The 20,588-nt window shown below is 34.2% G+C and overlaps 3 protein-coding genes across 3 annotated transcripts; 2 read left to right on the top strand and 1 right to left on the bottom strand.

Moving 5' to 3' along the window:
- LOC104902326 (class V chitinase) lies at positions 1-2,040 on the top strand. The gene is made up of 2 exons (XM_010690056.4): positions 1-1,184; positions 1,806-2,040. Exons 1-2 carry the CDS (start codon positions 104-106, stop codon positions 1,826-1,828), a joined length of 1,104 nt encoding a protein of 367 aa, XP_010688358.1. The 5' UTR covers positions 1-103; the 3' UTR covers positions 1,829-2,040.
- Positions 2,041-6,223: 4,183 nt separating this feature from the next.
- On the top strand, positions 6,224-8,995 carry LOC104902324 (profilin Sal k 4.0201). Its single transcript, XM_010690055.4, has 3 exons — positions 6,224-6,508; positions 7,785-7,922; positions 8,508-8,995. Exons 1-3 carry the CDS (start codon positions 6,380-6,382, stop codon positions 8,640-8,642), a joined length of 402 nt encoding a protein of 133 aa, XP_010688357.1. The 5' UTR covers positions 6,224-6,379; the 3' UTR covers positions 8,643-8,995.
- A 3,553-nt stretch (positions 8,996-12,548) lies between these two features.
- On the bottom strand, positions 12,549-18,241 carry LOC104902323 (uncharacterized). Its single transcript, XM_010690054.4, has 2 exons — positions 16,902-18,241; positions 12,549-14,109 (listed from the first exon to the last, which is right to left on the bottom strand). The coding sequence occupies exons 1-2, from the start codon at positions 17,616-17,618 to the stop codon at positions 12,787-12,789; spliced, it is 2,040 nt and encodes a 679-aa protein (XP_010688356.1). The 5' UTR covers positions 17,619-18,241; the 3' UTR covers positions 12,549-12,786.
- Between the last annotated feature and the right edge of the window lie 2,347 nt (positions 18,242-20,588).

Genomic DNA, 20,588 nt, shown 5'->3' with positions numbered 1-20,588 from the left:
GAAAGGAAGACCATATTCCATTCTTCCAATTATATATACTTCTCTTAAGAATTAAGATAACTACCATTTTCAACACCTCAACTTTCTCTTTAGTTCCATTTCAATGGCATTTTTAAAGCACTATTCTCTTAAGAGCATCATTTGCTTCATAACATTTTTGTCATTTTTACATCTCCAACACTCAAACGCAGTTAAAGGTGGCTATTGGTCACCAGATAACGGTGTTTCGGCCTCGGAAATCGACACAACTCTCTTCACCCACCTCTTCTGCGCCTTTGCAAGCCTTGACACACAAACCAATCAACTCACAATCTCTTCAGAATGTGCCTCATTCCCTCAAACCATCAAACAAAACAACCCTTCAGTATTAGCCCTACTATCAATAGGTGGAGGTAACACAAACTCTAGTACATTCTACAGCATGGCTAGCCAGCCTAGCTCGCGAAAAGCATTTATAGATTCGTCCTTAGACCTCGCTGTTTCGAATGGTTATGATGGGCTAGATCTAGATTGGGAGCAACAAACCAACAACAGCGAAATGAGTAGCTTGGGAATCCTCCTAGAAGAATGGAGGGCTGCTATAAATGCTCGATCAACTGCTCCGTCTTTGCTATTAACCGCAGCCCTTCGTTACACAGCCGAAGCAAGTGAAGGTGTTCCTTTCCCTATTCAATCTATTTCTGATAACTTAGATTTTGTTAATGTCATGGCGTATGACTTCTACGCACCTGCTTGGTCTCCAATGCCATTTGTTACAAGGCCTCATGCTTCGCTTCGAGATCCATCAAGTGAAGTGAGTGGAAGTAATGGAATTAGTGCTTGGATTAATGCTGGTGTTCCTGCTAATAAACTTGTGTTAGGAGTTCCATTTTATGGGTATGCATGGAGATTGATGGATCCTAATAATAATGGTATTTTAGCACCATCTTCTGGTGGAGATACTAGTGTTGGTAATGGATCACCTAGTTATCAAAATATTAAGGATTTTATTAGTCAAAATGATGCAACAGTTGTGTTTGATTCTACTTATGTTACTAATTATTGTTATTCTGGATCTACATGGATTGCTTATGATGATACACAAACTATTGCTGCTAAGGTTGGATATGCTAAGGATACTGGCTTGCTTGGTTATTTTGCTTGGAATGTTGTCCAAGATAGTAATTGGGCTTTATCTACACAAGGTACGTCTAAACGACTAAACGCGTGCACCCCTTTATTAATTAACGAGTTTTAAGTATTATATTATTCCCTTTATTCTATTCTCAAGAGACGTTTCATTCATATCTTAACCTATTCATATCTTAACCTATTTAAAAATTGGTCGTATTTTGAAACTATATGAAGGGGTTGTGGCTGTTAACTGTTGGCTTTTGGTTGATTTAGTTGGCTTGTTTGACTGGTTGGAAGCATTGGTTGTGTGTATTGGCTTTTTAAGTTGGTTGTTTAAGCCAGCTGTTTGCAAAAGTGTTTGGCAAAATTAATTATGGTTGTTGGCTATTTATTAGAGAGTTTGTGGGCCAATAAGCCAAAAACCAATCCAAAAAGCTGCTCCAAGAAGCTTTTTCACTTTGGCTTAAAAGCCAGCTTTTCAGCCAACCAAAAAGCCAATAACCAAGCACTTTTTTTTAGCTATTTGACCAAATTGAAAAGCCAAAAGTCAAAAGCCAATGAAAAAGCCATTTACCAAACATGGTCGAAATGTTTTAGTAGTGCTAGATATAGCACTATGTATAAAAGAGGATTTTTGAGAAAGTAGTTTATAGATGATTTAGTGCTGATAAACTTTTTTTGAATTATCGCAGCGTCGCAGACATGGGGAGCCTAGCTGATGAAGAACTAGCAGGGAAGGCACCTGAAAATAATCACAGGAAATGTAGTGTGAAAGTATACAAGTATAGATTATTTCTACACGCCTCTTTATATTGTCACGGGATTGAATTAGTGTAATTTTCTACATGCCTTATTATATGAAAAGTGTTGTATTTTATACCTGCCTCAAAATTTATCCAATATATATAAAAACGAGTCTTGATCCGATATTACCTAGTACTCCGTCTACTTTTTTTTGTTCTTTTTATTTGAAACCTTGACAGTATTCACAATTAGAGAGATTTTTCTAAAATATTCTCAATTTATATATGAGAAAAAAACATATTCCTGTGGAATTTCGTTTGGTTTGTTTCAATGAGTATTTTATTAATGTTCAATCATTATATTTTTTTTTACTAGTATTTCATTAAAGATATTTAAGATCTTGGTTATCCCACATCGGAAGTTGAATAGAACGAATCCTTCTTTATATAGAGCTGGACACCTCAATCTAGTAGAGGTATTTTGGGTAGGACTACGATTCTGCACCAAAGCAAAACCTTGCAGGTTAATTACCAAAAACAAAAAGCCAAAACAATATGTACCAGTGGACTCTTAACACACTCTTGAGTGTTACATTAGCTAACCAGGCTTCTAGGCTGAAAAATTAGTGTTAAACTTGCAAATTACTCAAAAACAAGCTTCTTCTTCTCCAAGGCCCATGTGACCCACGATGTATGTTCTTAGTGTCAGGAGAAATTGTGTTATCCTTTTACAAATGAAGTTGTGGGCCTATGGTCTATAATGCGTACGTGTGGGTCTATAAGATGTGTTCCGTAATTGGCAAATGCAAGAATTTTACAACTTTGAATTCTTTTTCTTTTTTGATTTATAGAGTTAAAAATAGAAAATGATGTAGATGAGATTTGATCTAAGATTTTGAACACCATTTTTTAAAACTTTAATTAATTAATTAGTTGACATTCACATAACTTCGACTAATTGGGAAAAGAAACATAATTAACAGACACAATACTTACTAATTTTATCAAAATTCTACTAATGTGTTTCTTTTCATTCGAAAATATACATTGCAGGCTAATAATGGATTGGATCATGTAAGTTGCAGCACAATTGGGCCGATAATAGATAGTAAAGATATAGGCCGTAAAAGATAATTTAGCCATAAATGAGTTAATTTTGCTACTTCCTCCATTTTGTTTTAAATGTAACAAAGGATATTTGTGAGATATGAAATATTCATTTGTTGCATTTAAACCGAAACGAAAAAAGTACATATGTTAAATATAAGGATTGACAACGTCTCCTATTACCATGGCCTTATAATGACCCTCTCTAATACATGTCATGTCTTAAAAGTTCTTTTAGAATGACCTGACTCTTACCTCAGGTAGACTATCCTATTCAATAATCAAGTCTAGTAACAAAATCCCACAAACATACTAACACATTCAAGTATATGCAAAATTGTAACAAGATTCAAATATTGCTAAATCATTATATAGAGATTACTAATAACCAACTTGTATAAGGAAGCTTAAATAGGTCAAACACCAAGCTACTCTAAACCTTGACCTTTATCTTTTGACATCATCTTACGTAACCTTTGTTTTTTATGCAACATTTAATTATTTTAATAGACCCACCAAAAAAGCAAATGTTACATCTAAGAAAATAGAGAAGTATATGTCATGATTCATAAGAACTTCTAAATATGGCCAATTTTGTTTGCCTTACCATCATCAAAACCTAAAGTCAAAACATCAATTCTTTATTCTATAGACCAATAAAATTGTAACATGTGGAGTTTTGTGCAGTTGTAAGCTTGGTTTTTTTTGGTGGACAACCAAGGTATCCACCGTCGATAGCAGTGACTAATCTCCTCGTTTTAGGTGCTCCACTTAAGGGGTAAAGAGCTGACCAACAATTTTTTTCCATTCCCAAAGATTAAGTATCGAACCCCCAACCAATTAATTAAGGGACAAAGTGAGCAACCACTATGCCAAGACGAATTGATTTGTAAGCTTGGATTTGTTGTCACATATCGTGATTTCGTGCTTATGCCGGTTATATGCGATCTCATAGTAGGTAAGATTCCCAGCTGCAGCCTGTAAGCTTGGCTTTGTTGTGGAAGGTTCACTTCTAACATCACATACATCATATTTCACTAGAACCTTAAAAAAACAAAAATATTTAAATTAACAAAATCATTAACTTTAATTTGAATAATACATGTCTACGTACTATTTTTTATGTTTCTTTTTACTTGTAACGGTTTAACTTTCACGCTTGCCAATGCATAAATTTAATCACTAATATCTTTAATTACCGACAGTTAAAAATTCTGAAAAGTAGATACTAGGAAAATATAATTGAGACTATTTTAATAAGATCTCACATGAATATGATTTTCTTTAACTATGAGCCACCGAAGATAAAAGCGTAAAAGTCAAACTATTGCAAGTAAAAAGAAACGGAGAAAGTGTATACTTCCTTTGTTTCGTTTTAAATACAAGAAATGGGTATTATTTGTGAGATATAAAATATTCATTTGTTGCATTTAAAACGAAACGGAGGAAGTAATAAAAACATAATGATGACTACTAGCTATGTCATATTTGCCATATCTTCTTGATCTACATTATGCTTTAATAATAGCAAAGATTATTAAAAAAGACGGTCTAATTTTAATATAAAAGTAGACCTAGTAACTAAATGGATTAAACTAGTGACCGAAATAAATTAACCTAGTCACTATTGGGCTTTAATATTGGGCTTAGCATTGCCTAATTTTAATTTAAAAGTAGACGGTCTCTTACAAGACAAACTCTTAATAATAGTGACTAGCTAGTTCAATAATAATGACTATATAATCTCTGATTACCTTTTTTTTCTTCTACGACTTTTTCAAAGCTTATTGACCCCATTTTTATTAGGTGTACAGCCACTTTCTTTTCCCCTCTATTATTTGTAATAATTGAGAATCCTTTAATAGCAAAGATTAAAAATAATTTTAGCTCAATAAAATTAAAAATTTGAGACCATAAAATTCGAATTTCATGGGGAATATGAAGATTGAGGAAATCCCCTATAGAGTGAACTTCCATACAAAAATATTTTATAAAATCTCTATGGTACCCTACAATGTGTTCTAAAAAGTGCTTTATTGATATCCTAGTGTAATCTTTTTATTATTAAATTCAGTTGGAAAGATGTTTTACTTTATAAATTGCCATATCTTTTTAGTTTAGAGTTTGAAATTAAACTAATAGTAATTTAATTAAAGAAAATTCTCACTTTATTACTCCCTCCATCTCAAAAATATTACCGCATTAACTTTGATATAAGCTTTTTCAAAAGTAAAAAAAAAAATAGAGAAAAAAAAAATGAATGGACAGATGTGGGGTCAAACGGTAAAGAAAAAGTAAAAATCACTTGCCATATAAGACGGGTACTAACTAATTTAAGACATATGGTAGAGACTTTTTTTATATATAAGGTAAGATGAATTCACATATAAATAGGGGAAATTGGAGGATTCCTCTTTATATGGAGTGAGACTCGATTTCAAGATCTCTTGGATAGGAGGTAATGAATATCACATGTTGCTCATATACGGTAGAGACATCATTAAAACTCTTTTAAAAGCAAAGGGGTATTGTATGCATACTTTTAAAAAAAATATTCCCTCCATCCTATAATATAATGCTTGTTTCTTTTTCTACAAGGTCTCCAAGACGAACTTCTGACTTTCGATATTTTCAATTCCTTATTAACAACAAATATAAAAAGTTATGAAACTACACAATGACGTGAATCTAACAAGATCCCACACACATGAGTTTTTCATATATATTATATTAACGAGAAAATTTGGTCAAAAATATTTTAAAATTTGACCCACTAAATATTAAACCGGCAATATATATCATGGGGTGAATGGAGTAATAGTAAAACGTAAATATTCGATAAAAGTAGAGCAATTATGCATAGAAAAAACCCAAACATAAAAAAATTGGTTTTTATGGTAAGTATTAAGTTGAAGAGTTTGTCTTGTAACAGATCGCAAACTTTTAAATTAAAATTAGGCAATGGTAAGCTCGATATAAAAAAGAGAATTAGCTTAATAGTGACTAGGTTAATTTCTTTCCGTGACTAATTTAATCCATTTAGTGACTAAATCTACTAAAATTAGACCGTCGTTTTTAAGAATTTTTTTAGTTGAGATGGAAAAGAAAGGTCAAATGGAGATTAAAGCAAGATGTAATTTTGAGAGGAGTGGGAGGTAAGAGGGAAAGGAAGACCTAAAAAACAGGAAGACGTGAATGGCACTAATTAAATTATAAAGTTTGTATGGGGTAAATGATGATGCATGCATGCTATTGATTAATTGATTTGTCAATTTGAGACTTCTTTTTTCTCTCTCTTCTATTTATGAGTTGTGATCACATTACTATTTCCTCCCCTCAATTCTATTGAACAAATCAACTTGTACTCTCATATTCTCAACCTTTTGAAAAAAAAGAACCTATCAAGTTTTACAAGAATGTCGTGGCAAACATACGTAGATGACCACTTGATGTGCAACATCGAAGAAACCGGCAACCACCTCACCTCCGCCGCTATCGTTGGCCTCGACGGAAGCGTTTGGGCTCAAAGCGCCGCCTTCCCTGAGGTCTCTTTTGTAGCTCTTTTATCTTTAATATAATCCTTATTAATTCATTGATTTGATCTATAATATAATGTTTTTCCATATTATTCGATCTCATAATGATGTTATCAATATATATATATATATAAGGTTACAAAATACTAGTCTTAACAAGTTACGAATCAAAAAGATATAATATCGAAACTATATAATTTATATTCTAAATCTGTGAGAAAATATTGTCCGATATTTATTATTTATGATTGGTCTTATAATATGTAATGAAGTTATATTTTTTGTTGTTAGATTCAAAGGTTTTTTTTTTATCCCTTGACTAATGATCCGCATCATTTTATGATCAAGGGCCTAATAAGTTCCTAGATGTACGTATTGTAAGAGGTATGTACAAGGAAAATATGTAAACAAAATTGATTACATTATACCTTTTGATTGACCTATTTCTATATAGTCTAGACAGAAATTTCATAGCTTTTTTCTCAATTATAGGGTGTTTAATTTGTGTCTATTATACTTTTGATTAAGAAGATTGAAATCAATGAATTTATTTGATTATCTGTCGTGATAGATTTTATCAAGGAATGTATTTATTGACTATTGTAACTTGTAAGGTTGTTTATCTCTACTTTTTTAGACCCAATCATTAACATTCCATGATACTATCATGATGATAGTAGAAATTATCATGAATCAATCATTAAAGTTACAAATTAAACATGGACAATCAAAGTCAAGACAACCATTTATATTTTATTTTATTCAGCTAGTTTCTTTTCAAATTTATTACCTTCTCTGTCTCATAATATAATAATGCTCATTTCTTTTTTACACGCACGGTATTCAAGGTGGGCCTTTGACCTTGATATCTTTTTTTTTTTTACTGTGACCTTGATATCTTCATACCTTATTAATGAAAAATATAAAAAGTTGATATTATGAAACTATATATTGAGGTAAATCTAACAAGATCATATGTGAGTATGTTTTATTGTATATAGTAATGAGAATAATTCGTCAAAAAATTTAAAGTTAGACTCACCTAAAATGAAGTAGACACTATATTATATTATTATGGGACGAAGAGTGTATATTTTTATTTATTTTGCTTAACTTTTAAGTACATATAACATTTTATATAGGCTAATTTTGTTTTTTTGGATATTTCTGTTTAGTTTTATGTTGACTACTACTCAATCTTATTAGACTGTCTCATATGAAAATATGTGTAACATCATTATGTACCAGTTGTAACATAGTTGTATGTGTTGGAAATTATATGCAGTTCAAGAAAGAAGAGATGGATGGTATCCTTAAAGAATTTGAGGAACCAAATACTTTGGCTCCCACTGGTCTTTTCCTTGGAGGAGCAAAATATATGGTTATTGCAGGAGAGCCTGGAGCTGTTATTCGTGGGAAGAAGGTATAACACTTAGCTAGAATAAGAACGCCGATATACATACATACATATATACATACTTGTCGAGAATAATGTAGTTATCCTAGTTAATAGTGATAGAGTAAAAATCTATTCATGAGGCCTCTACCATCAGCTTAAGCTTTTGGTTGAGTTGGTCCTTTGACAAATAGAATATTATCTCTGGTGTTATTATGACAATAGAAATCTAGTACTATATGATTAATCTTAACAAGATAGAATAAGGTTAATTAATTGGATAATAACTTTTGACGTCTCATACTAATTAAATAAGTTTGACGTTGTCTCATCCTAAAGTTGCTCTAATTAATTGAACTAGGATATATAATAATCTACTCGCATGCATCTCTTTGATCATTAGTCATATTTGCTAGGACTAGACATTGTGTCACTTTGTGCTTTCGCCAACTAAAATGAGACGAAATTTATGGTATTTGGATCCTCTAAAGTTTTAAAATAACTTTACAAGGTAGAGTTTGAACAATATCAACCATGTAAAGTTGCATTAAAACTCTAGAAAATCTGAACTCAAATTTATAGTCCCTCTTATTATTTTCGATGTTTTAATAGGGACCAGGTGGTGTCTGTATTAAGAAGACTGGCCAAGCTCTAGTGTTCGGAATCTATGACGAGCCGGTTGCTCCTGGACAGTGCAACATGGTGGTCGAAAGGTTGGGTGACTACCTTGTTGAACAGGGCCTCTAGGCTCAAACACCATTCAATATATACATCATAAGGACTATCAAGCTAATATTGTTCTATTTGGGGATATAAATTATCTTGTTCTTTAAACTTTTTTCTTTTGTTGGTGTTTTGGGTTACAAGTTTGCATACATTCCTGTGTTGTACTAGGTGTGGAGTTGTTATGCAAACAATAACAGTGTGAAAACATAGACTTTGGAGTTAGGTTTTGTCAATTACTATAATTTATGAGTTTGTTTTCTTTCTATTCATTTCATTGTGTATACCATTGCCTTTAGGCATGGTTTCTATTTATAAGTTTGCCTTTTACATGTGACATTGGATTTTTTGCTTTTAATGTCATGAAAAATTATATATATTTGAGTGTGAGATTCAGGCCAAACTTTTTGTACGACTCTCTTATTTTATTTTATTGTTGACATTGGAGACTCTTTTGTTTTGTTTATTGCATAATTTGTGTAATTTTTGCTATGTTTGGTTATGCTATAAATCAAGGAGAACGTGAGTATTTTCAAATTGCCAAGTAAAATGATGAGTACATAAGTATATTATATTCCTAATAAATTAAAGAAGAAAGATCATTCATCAACAAATAAAATCAAAGTCTATATTATAAAAGCGAAAAAGAAGCTTTCAATACCTAAGTCCTAACCAAATTTCTCTTCGTTTTCACTTTTCTTATTTATTTTGTACGAATAATAAAAAGTCAAAAATAATAAAAATTTTAAGTGGATAGTATGAGAAAAAGGAAAAGGGAAAGTATTGGAACTTGGAATTGTAAAAGAAAAAATGGCTAAGGTAATGGAAGAGTTGAATTTTTTATTTAGAATGAGTAAAAAATTAAAACAGGATTGAGGACATCTAAAAAAAACTAGAAAAAGATTATCAAGATCTAAAGATAATATAGACTTGTCTACTAATAAACTCGTACTTTGAAGGTTTCACATATATGGACAAATTTGAGGTCCACTACTACAAACATACCTTATGAAATCGCCTCAAGTAGCTACCGACACGATATGATAGGGTGTGCACTACGAAGTCACCTATGAACCGATGCATAAATACACCTTTTGCATCGCTTGCTATTTACTAGGCGACACTATAGGTCCTTTTGCTCGAGGAAAAATCACTTTATGAATAGCATTGTTTCTAGAGAGCAACGCCTAAAATGTGCTAACGAACCGCCTAAAATACTAACGAATCGCCTAAAATGTGTGTAATATATAGCTGAGTTGGGCGTACAATTATACTATGTGTTTGAAAAATATCTAGATAAACAATAATGTAATCAATCTATTCCAACAACATATACTTCCATAACATATGTCATAAAAAACAAATTAAGAATTTTTGGTTGTTCTTTCTCTTATTGAGACCTTTTCCAATATTTTTTTTTATAGCATAATGACTTCTCCACCATATGATCGCTCAATATTTGTGAAAAGAACGGGGGACATGAACGTTCCATAGCAGACGATCAATGGGATACATACCCAAAAATAAAATGCATAGATTTGTAAAAAAAAAAAAAAAAACATTGCTTTTCTACTAAGAGAACTAAGAAGGCCCACATTTCACATTTGCTATGGGCCCATGGCCCAATAAAGTATGTAGTTAGTGGATCAATATGGGCTTTACATAGATTCCTCTTTACCCATAATCCAAACTTTTTTTCTGGTAGCTAATTTTCTACCTTTTTCTTCTAAAATGCTTTTGCCAAACTAAAATCGATCACAAATTATTAGAATAGACCGTTTAATTTTAACATAAAACTAGACGAGTTTAATACTGAATTTTTTTAACAAACTCATTCCATTTTACTCTAACCCAACACTATCCTAGTCATCCCTTCTCTTCCCCTTCCTTGTTTTTTGATTCTCGAACTAAAATAGACAATTTCAAAAAATAACTGGACAGTCTTACCGAACAGATTAAACTAGTCACTAAATGGATTAAGTTAGTCACTTAATGTAGAGAATGTCATTACTAAATAGATTAAACTGGTCATGAAGTAAATTAAACTGGTCCCTAAATAGATTAAACTAGTCACTATATTAAAAAAGTGTCATGTTTTCTTCTTAATATTGAACTTGGGCCGGTGATTAATTTTGAACTAGAAGTAGGCGGTCTCTTATAAAACCAACTCAAAATAGATCGCTTTGGTCGGCTGGCCCACAAGACAGCCTAATTTGCTTAGAAAAAATTGCATTTAAAAAGTGATGTATTGAAGTAAACAAGTGGACCTTAAAGGCATCATCATAACTTAATTTTATTAGGCAGATAATCATACATTGGCAGAGATTATTAAGTCATTTTGTCGGCTGTTGAAAAGGATTGTAAACCGCCCATTAATCTTATATGTTATAACTTTGTCAAAACGAAATTACTAGTTTGTTATTTTACCACTATAGCTAAACTTTGTCAAATCTCTATAGCTAATCTTGTTTTTTTTTTTTGACGAGCTCTATAGCTAATCTTGTTGACAAAAGAAAAATTGTATTGAGGAAATGAAGATGAATAAATACGATAAAGGAATGAGAGTAGTCGTATGTAAGGAAAAATAGGAGATCTAAAATAAGGTGATCTGGTATGAATTTATTTTAGATCTTGTTTTGTGTGTTTTGAATCTTTTCCAACAAATGGTATGGCATTGTCTCTTGGTCTGATTAGGGGTAATAATGAGTTTGACGTGTTCGTGAACAGTTTGAGCTCGGCTCTTTGTGGCTCGACTCGAGTTCGAGTTCGGCTCGATACTTTAACAAGCTGAGTTGAGTTATGACAAGCTCGGTTCAAAAAGCTCGTGAACAGACTCGATTATTGTATTATATATGGATTTAATGTTGTATGTATGTATACATATATATTTATTTTATATATTACACAATAATAAGTTAATAGTTTTAGTTTCTAAGAATAAACCCAAAAAACAAAGATATTCAAAAAAATAGATATAAAAAAGACGAGCAAATAAAGATAATAATAAGTCGAGCTTGTTCGTGAACAGCTCGATCAATACTTGGTCACAAGCTTGGCTCGGTCACAGCTCGATTCGTCAAGTTTGGAGCTCGGCTCGAGTTCTAATAAACTTAAACGAACACGAAACGATCTAATAAAAGTTTGAGCTCGAGTGGACCAATAAGCACTCCTAGGTCTGACACAACATTAAGTCAGTAACCATAATTTTATGCTAATTAGATGGTTAATATATATATTTTAGTAATGAAAAAACAGAGATAATTAAGGTGTACTCAGAATTGATTTGAACTTATATGGCCTAATTTGGTCTTAAATGAATTAAATATAAATTGAATATTATTAATTCATGTAATAATTTTATTTATAAAAAGATTGATATGAACTATTTATTCACTTAAATAAAATATAAATCATAAGATTGTCATTCTTTGGTTCTTATGATGAAAGAATTATACAGAATCAGGGATTAAGACGAGTAAAACAAGGGTAGGGTCGAACAATGGGGTTGTTGATAAGAGGGAGTGGCAGGCTCCTGAGGAGGATTGGATCAAGTACAACGTCGATGCGAGTGTGAAGGAAGGTTGTGGTGTGGGTTTGGGGATGGTGGGGCGTGACCATGAAGGTGGCATAGAGCTCTGTGGTTCGAGGACCTGGGCGTGGAGTGTGGCAGTGGATGAAGCCGAAGCACTAGCGGTGAGATGGGATGTTCGAGTGGCCAAGGCTCGTGGATATTGCAAGATAGTAGTGGTCTTATGTTAATCGTAGAGGTAATAAGGTTTCCCATGAATAAGCTTTAAGCTTATTCGGAGGTGGGTGAGACTATTTGGAATTCTGATTTCCCTAGTTTTGTTGTTACTAGTGCTCGTTCTGATATAGTAAAGTAAGCTCCCCTTTGCGGGTTTATCTCAAAAAAAAAAAATTGAGCATATCTACACAAAGTCCAAACGTGGCATATTAAATATATTACAGGAAGTCTCAAAAGTTCTGGAGTACATACATCTTAGTAGTGATCCTGGAAAGTGGAGAGTCATCTACAAGAAAGAGCTAACACATAACTATGCACCTTAAAAGATGACAGTCAGAGGTCACAAGATCACAAGTAGTGATTAAACTCAATAATTATCTAAGGCCATGATTTAGTGATTAAATGCTTATTGGTTAGCTTAACTTAAGCAACTGACTGAACAGGTTGCCTAGTAAAATGCTTGCTAACTGAATTTCTAACCGATATGTGTGATCCGCCAAAGCACAAAATCGGGTTCACGAGTCTCTTGTTCATGGATCCTTGCTTCCGCATCACATTTGGGGCAGCGGAGTCTGAACCAATTTGCTTCAAGCAAGACGGTCTTGCATTCTCATCTTCGACACTAATTTCTTTCCCTTTCTCCAAAGAACTATTAGATGAAAGTGATGACTTGGAGAATGACTGTTGTGCTGAAATGTTAGCCATAAGCCGGTCTTGCAGGGCATCATGTGCCAACCCTGGAGCCAATTTCTTCCTGTTGGTAGGACTCGAAATGTTACTCCTCACAGCGAGTGTTCTCTTATTACTAGAAAGCGAAGAAGCATTCGAATATCTCTCCCTTAACGGGATTGGAGTTTCCTCTGAGGTGCTACGTCTTTTGTCAGAAAACCCGTCATCTTTCACTTGTATACTCTTGGATCTTTCGGTTTCTTTGCGTTTCACCAATGCCCAGTGAAACATAGTTTTAAGCCTCTTAGCTGCATTGTGTAATGGGCCTGTTTTCTTCATGTCTGGAGTTTTATTGTCTTCAACATTAGGTGAATCACAATGACTTGCCTCCCCTGAGGAATTAAAATGAAAATGGACCCCATTTAGTTGGCCTGTATTAGTATGAACCAACCTTTCTATGCCTGTGCCTAAGAAAATCTCATTGTCAGACACTCTGAAGGATGTTCCTGGACTGCTGCAAATGCCTTGCATCTTTAAATGCGAGGCGAATGCTTTTCTCACAGCATTATCTTTGCAACTAGATATACCACCAGCAGAAATCAGCTGTCTGATTAGGATTTCTGATGAAGCTGATTTTGGTTGTCGTTTGAGATAATCAAGCGGGGTCATGCCATGATCATCACGGATATTCACGTTGATGTAGCGGGCACTCATTAACAGTTGCACTAGATCAGAGTGAATGTTCCCAATAATGGCGAGATGAAGAGCGGTTCTCCCTTCATAATTCTTGGAATTGATAATGTCTTCTATAATGAAGCTTTTTCTACTTACAAGCTGCTTCATAAGTTCAATCTGCTGATCTAATCTACGAAAACCAGAAGTTTGGAAACCAGCAACAGCCATATGGAGGAATGTATCCCCATCATGGTTCATTACCGAGGCAGATGAAGGTGATGCTTGGATTAGAGCTTCTAAAACAGATAACTGACCTCTGTAAGCAGCAACATGCAATGGCGTATTGCCTTTTTCATCAACAGAAGAGATCATGTCATAGGATGATACCAGGTGCTTAACTACCTACAAGAACAGAAGATATGTGTCAGTAAATGCAGAATACTAAGTAAGAGCATGAATCAATAAAGGTTTTAAACCATCCAAGGATAAATTACTGCAAAATTCCAAGTATTTAAACTACATCAAACCACATTCAGCTGTCACTGCATTGCAGATAAGCCAACATATACCCCCTTGGCCTATAGTTATGGAGATTAAAGGCCTGAACCCCTAGCAGCTCATTTGGTAGGTGAAAATAATGGTCATGGATCTTGAAGGCTTGAACCCCTAGCAGCGCATTTAATAGGTGATAATAATGGTAATGACAATGAATTTATAGGTTTGTTTGTAAGAAAGTCTCACCCAACGTCCATGGTAATGCTTGTCGATCACACATTAAACCTTTTCTCTTTATAATATCCTATTGCAATCTACTACCCCTTTAAAGTTTTTACAAAAATACATCTGAGGTCATTGTCTATGCTCTGGCTAACAAGATAACATGATGGTTACTTATAACTGGTGAACCCAGAATAGATCGCAACAAGGGACGCAAATGACTGCAAATACAATGATATGGTTGAGTCTTGAGTGTAAAGATATTTCTTAAAACATGATGTGAAGTTGCTAAGCATCTCAAGTTCTCAACTTAAAGGCCCGCCATGGACCACTCACCAATAGCAATTTCCAAAGCCTCTTTTTCAGCTATCAGTGTGCTTCAGTTGTCATATAAGTTATTTCTTACTCCACTTTTTCTATCTTTCATGCTTGGTTTGCAACTTGATAGTAGTAGTTGATACTGACTTCACTATTTTGGTACTCTAAAACTGTTCTTTTTCTTTTCTCTAGGACCCGACGAACATGATTGAAACTGACACGACATGAACATGAAATTAACCAGGACGTTACCAGAATTGATCAATTGATATTATTATGCAATTATCCTACACTTCATATAGTTCTTGACTATGTTACTCAGACACGGATTGAGTGTCTACTCGGATACGCGTGTCCAAGTGTCCGACTCGGCTATTTTGTAGAAAAAAGTCAAGTTTTTAGTTTAAAATGAAGTATCCAAGTAAAGTGTCGTGTCTGACATGACACGACACGATACCCTGTTTTTGAGGTAAATGAAGGTGTCGGAGTAACACTACTTCTTGACATTCAACAGCCAGAAATCGATGTGAGACCAAACAGGAACACCTCCAGTTTACACGAATTGCTAGCTATAGGAACAGGGACGCTAAATCTTTTTTAACCACTCAAAGTAGATACTTTATCTAAAGATACTAATTTAACAGCTAGTTAACCATCATTGTCAAAACAAGGACATCAACAATTACTCGTTGCATACCACCAATCCTAAGTGTCCCTACTTTGAGGTGGATCCAAGGCCATTTTGTTTACTAGTATGTAAGATGTACTTCTCTCTCTCCTCCATTATTATGGAGAAAATATGAAACTACCTCGATTTCTTGGATATTTTTCACTAAGCAGAAGCCAACTTTGCTGAGCTAATGCATTTCAGACTACTTGTAATTAGTCTCAGCACAGTACATTAACTAGAAAGCTAGTTGTTATTCCAAATATCATCATTAACATGCCACCAGCAAATACTAGAATAAAGTTATAAATCAAGCCCATCCCTATAACATGACTAGAAGAAAGAACACAAACAAGAACTTAGCACCAGAACATGACAATTGGAATTTGTTACTTGCATTAGAAGCAGATACATGTCTAAGTGTCTGACTCGGCTATTCTATGATTTTGGCCCAAAATGAAGGGTGAAGGCATCCAATTTTATGTCGGAGTGTCGAGGATCTGACACGAGTATAAAGATAAAATGAAGAGTTCTAGTAAGTAGTAACATAGTAGTTTGTAACACACAAAGCAAGCAGCTGAACAATTAACCAGCAAGATAAAGAACACACAAGACCCTATATCACAAACAGAACATGATAAAAACACAAATCAACAATCAATCAGAAGAATGCATTAACCACTCAAAGTAGATACTTTATCTAAAGATACTAATTTAACAGCTAGTTAACCATCATTGTCAAAACAAGGACATCAACAATTACTCGTTGCATAACACCAGTCCGAAGTGTCCCTACTTTGAGGTGGATCCAAGGCCATTTTGTCTACTAGTATGTAAGCAGTACTCCTATCTCTCCTCCATTATTATGGAAAAAAATACGAAACTACCTCGATTTCTTGGATATTCTTCACTAAGCAGAAGCCAATTTTGCTGAGCTAATGCATTTCAGACTACTTGTAATTAGTCTCAGCACAGTACATTAACTAGAAAGCTAGTTGTTATTCCAAATATCATCACAAACATGCCACCAACATATACTAGAATAAAGTTATAAATCAAGCCCATCCCTATACCATGAATAGAAGAAAGAACAGACAAGAAATTTATTCACCAGAAAACATGACATTGGAGTTTGTTACTTGTATCAAGTACAGGTACATGTCTAAGTGCCTAACTCGGCTATTTCATCAAAAACTTCTATGATTTTGGCCCAAAATGAAGGCATCCAATTTTATGTCAGAGTGTCGAGGATCTAACACGAGTATAAAGATAAAATGAAGAGTTCTAGTAAGTAGTAACATAGTAGTTTGTAACACACAAAGCAAGCAGCTGAAGTCTGAACAATTAACCAGCAAGATAAAGAACATACAAGACCCTATATCACAAACATAACATGATAAAAACACAAATCAACAATAAATCAGAAGAATGCATTAAAAAAACACACACAATCTATCAGTAGAAAAACATCAGAAAAAACTGGAAACCTCACCTCAACTTGACCTCTCCCAGCAGCAGAATGCAAAACAGTAGAACAATTAACATCCCTAAACTCCAACACATCACTAGAATCATCCTTAAGAAGCTCCTTCAAAACAATCAAATTCCCACCTCTAGCAGCAGCATGAACAGCTCTAATCTTCACCTCCAACTTAAACTCCAATGGAACATCCTCAACCACCTCCTCCCCCTCTCCTCCACCACTCGAAAACCGCGGCGAAACAGCAAACTCATAAACAGCCTTAAAAACCATAGGATTCTTACTCTTAGCAGCTGCATACAATATATCAGTAAGCCCATATTCACCTTCCCCAAAAACTAACAAAGGATATTTCCCTACAAGTTTTTCCACAAAACTCAAATCTCCTGCTGATGCAGCAGTGTACAAAAGCCACCCACCATATCCTGCAACAATCAATGAGTTTTTATCTTTACCCTCTTTTTTACTCTCACATTCTTTGTAAAGTTGTTTTGCAACTTCACACCTACACTTTGCTACATCATCAAATTGTGCCTCATCATCCCACACTGCTTCTAAGCGCCTGATGCGACGAAGTGAGGTAAGGTTTATTAAGTGGTTACCATCAAGGCGCAGAAGCTCTCTAACTAAGTCATAATGACCATTTGCTGCTGCAAAATCTATTGGTGATACATACCACCATTTATCTCCTGTACTTTCCCATCTTAAGGGAAAATTTGAAGGAGACATTTTTCTATATTTTGATGATGAAAATTTTGATTTTGAAGATTACCCACAAAGTTTTTGATCAAGGAAGAAATAACCCAGATGGTAGAATCTAAAAAAGGTTGAAACTTTTTCTTGCAAGAATGATGATTTTAATGGAAAAATGAAAACTTTAGGATATATAAGTATTGTTCAAAGAGAATTTGGTGGGTATTTGATTGATAAAAGTAATAAATTAAGATGCTAGAATAGTAGAATCCAAAAAAAGGTTACAACTTTGCAAGAATGAATGATGATTTTAATGGTAGAATGAAAACTTTGAGTTAAATTCTTGAATTTGATTGATAAAATAGAAATGGGATTCTAACAAAAGAGGGATAAATAAAAAGGAGGAAAAAGGTGATGTTAAGAAAGGACAAGGAAATGGAATGAGATGGTGTTTCTTGGAATGTTGTTGTGAGAGTTTATTTAACTAATCTAGATAATTAAGTATAGAATATTAGTAAAGTTGGTATGAATGTATGATGAGAAAGAAGGGAAATCTAAATTATTAAAGTGAATTGATATGGTCATATGAGAGAGAAAAAAAGGAGGGAAGAAGTAGGACGGCAATTATTTCTCAAACTTTGAGAAATGAAGCATGCCTTTTGAGGAAAAAAGTTGGGGACAACTTTATTTATAGGTCACATGCAAAAGTTTACAACTCCATCCAGAATTGTCATTGATTCAGAACTAGTGTCTGGTAAATCATGAATTATACATGTATTATTGCTCTATGTATCTAATTGTTTGCTCCATTTGTTTTTTTAGTATTAAAAAATATGTTTAACCTTCTGTATTGGGGCTGTCTAAGTTTCATACCGTACCTAATAAACCGTTAACGATTGTCATGATCAACACATATATAGGAAGGTTGTTGACTATGTCATGCCGACCTTATTGGGATACCTTGAAGGCGCTCCTAACTTGGGCCACTATCAAATGGGTATGTGTCTGATCCAGTGCTTATTCAATGCGTTCATGGGCCTGAAGATAAGTATTAAAGATGATAGAATTGTACCCAACCAATAGGAGTGGTGTCCTATCTTAAGGAGGACACTGCCGGCTCCTATAATACCCCCTGACCTGAGTCATAAGGTACGTTCACATATACTAATATACACCATCTAAGATATACCGGCTATTATCCTTTACTGACTTAGGCATCGGAGGGACATTCCTCGAATTCACCTCTGAGGTTAGTTTACGTGCTCTGTCAAGCAGTTCATCAAACCGGCTTGCACACTTGAATGATACTGGTTCACTCCAACAACATTTACCATACCGAAACACCTCCGATATAATTTATAAAAAGTTGGTGTTTAGAAATGATGTTGGTGTTTAGAAATGATGTCGAACAAGATTTAAGAAGTCTGATAACATCTCATATAATGATTTTTTTTCTTATATCAATGTCGATTTTCAATCAAAGTCGTAAAAGTTTGATTGCCAAATCAAATAAGGCAAACAATAAAGGAAGGAGGGACTAGAGACTAGGGAGTGGTGTGTTTTGGTGGGGAGAGTGGGATGGATTATGAATATAATGGACAATTGGTAGAAGATTGGTTTTCATTTTGCACCATGAAATATTTGAAATAATAATTTTCTTTGTATTATATTTTATGGTAGAAATATTTGAAGTGAATATTGAGTATGACAAAATGAAGATAACTAAAGTGTACCTTACATTGGCTGTCTTCCAACCAAAAAATTGTTGAGGGAAAGATTTGGTTATGTCATTATATTGTTATGTACCTATTTGCCGCGTATGGTTGGGTTACAGGGCCCACTATGGTGTCAACCTCATAATGGGCCGGGTCAAGTTGGACCACAATAACAGATACTTTTTTGGCTGTATTGAACTGGATAATTGTTTGGCCCAAGTAGAAGAAATTGAGTAGGGCTGGAAGAAACTCGGTTATCTGAGCCCATACCAGGCCACGCCAGATCGAGGACTAACCATGGCCCTGACATGACATGGGTCCGAGGGAACGGGCCGGCTTGCACACGAGCCTCTTTAATTTTTACACTTGTTTACCAAATACATATGCAAGCAATCATTGTAAATTTGTAACTACTCAAATGCTCCAACTTTCGTTCTTAATATATGCACCATTTTTGTACCAAGTAGTATTTGGTCTAGTAATTTGATTTGTATTTCACAATCTTGAGTTTTTGGGATGAAACTCTACTAGATGCATTTTGAGGATGGGGATTTCCCCTTACCATTCCCTCCTACTCCCAAAGGGCCTTGTATGCGGGTTGACCTGAGTGAGGTTTCAGTCCACTTAGGACGCCTTCTCCTTACCTTCAAAAAAAATGCATCATTTTTCGTATTTAATATATGTACCATTTCTCTACTTAGTAAAGTTACACAATATAACAGTACCAATACGTTATACTACCCCCCCTCCTTTAGCAAATTAATTATATGGGTAAGAGAAGCAATTACAACATTCTTTCTCTTAACCTTTGGTTCTTGCAGCAAAAAAAAAATGATGCATGTATTAAAAAACAGAGGTATTAATTCAGCACGGGCATACATAGACATGTATTATCAGTTGAGCAACAGGTGATAGCCTAGTGTTATTGACAACTTGGCATCACCTCCAATCCCAAATATCCTGGGATCGAGTCTCGCTCCTTATAAGGAAGGATCTTCATATCCGCCTACTTGCAAGGGACTTCATCTTACCTAAAAAAAATTACATAAACATATTGAGAATCGTACAAGGGTAGTTTAAGCGAAAATAAACTAATTTTGACTCGGACAAGGCTCGTGCCCAACCCACACAAAAACACAACCCAAACAAGACCCGAGACCCATCACAAAAATAACGAGTCTAATGGAGAATCAATTTTCCGAACCTAGTCACCTTTTAAGCAATTAAGCCTATAACATTTGTAGGTTGAATTTGACCAAAAGCAGTCCCATATATTCTTTTCAAACTACTA

Source organism: Beta vulgaris, chromosome 8 (assembly GCF_026745355.1).
Source record: "Beta vulgaris subsp. vulgaris cultivar EL10 chromosome 8, EL10.2, whole genome shotgun sequence".
Classification (NCBI taxonomy): Eukaryota; Viridiplantae; Streptophyta; class Magnoliopsida; order Caryophyllales; family Amaranthaceae; genus Beta; species Beta vulgaris.
This window is presented reverse-complemented; position numbering and strand designations above follow the sequence as displayed.

Excerpts from the sequence above, each read along its gene's own strand:
- LOC104902326 (XM_010690056.4), top strand. The coding sequence starts at position 104 with ATGGCATTTTTAAAGCACTATTCTCTTAAGAGCATCATTTGCTTCATA. Across the intron at positions 1,185-1,805 it reads TTGGGCTTTATCTACACAAG|CGTCGCAGACATGGGGAGCC; the intron begins GTACGTCTAAAC and ends GAATTATCGCAG.
- LOC104902324 (XM_010690055.4), top strand. The coding sequence starts at position 6,380 with ATGTCGTGGCAAACATACGTAGATGACCACTTGATGTGCAACATCGAA. Across the intron at positions 6,509-7,784 it reads AAAGCGCCGCCTTCCCTGAG|TTCAAGAAAGAAGAGATGGA; the intron begins GTCTCTTTTGTA and ends AATTATATGCAG. Across the intron at positions 7,923-8,507 it reads CTGTTATTCGTGGGAAGAAG|GGACCAGGTGGTGTCTGTAT; the intron begins GTATAACACTTA and ends ATGTTTTAATAG.
- LOC104902323 (XM_010690054.4), bottom strand. The coding sequence starts at position 17,618 with ATGTCTCCTTCAAATTTTCCCTTAAGATGGGAAAGTACAGGAGATAAA. Across the intron at positions 14,110-16,901 it reads CTGGGAGAGGTCAAGTTGAG|GTAGTTAAGCACCTGGTATC; the intron begins GTGAGGTTTCCA and ends CTGTTCTTGTAG.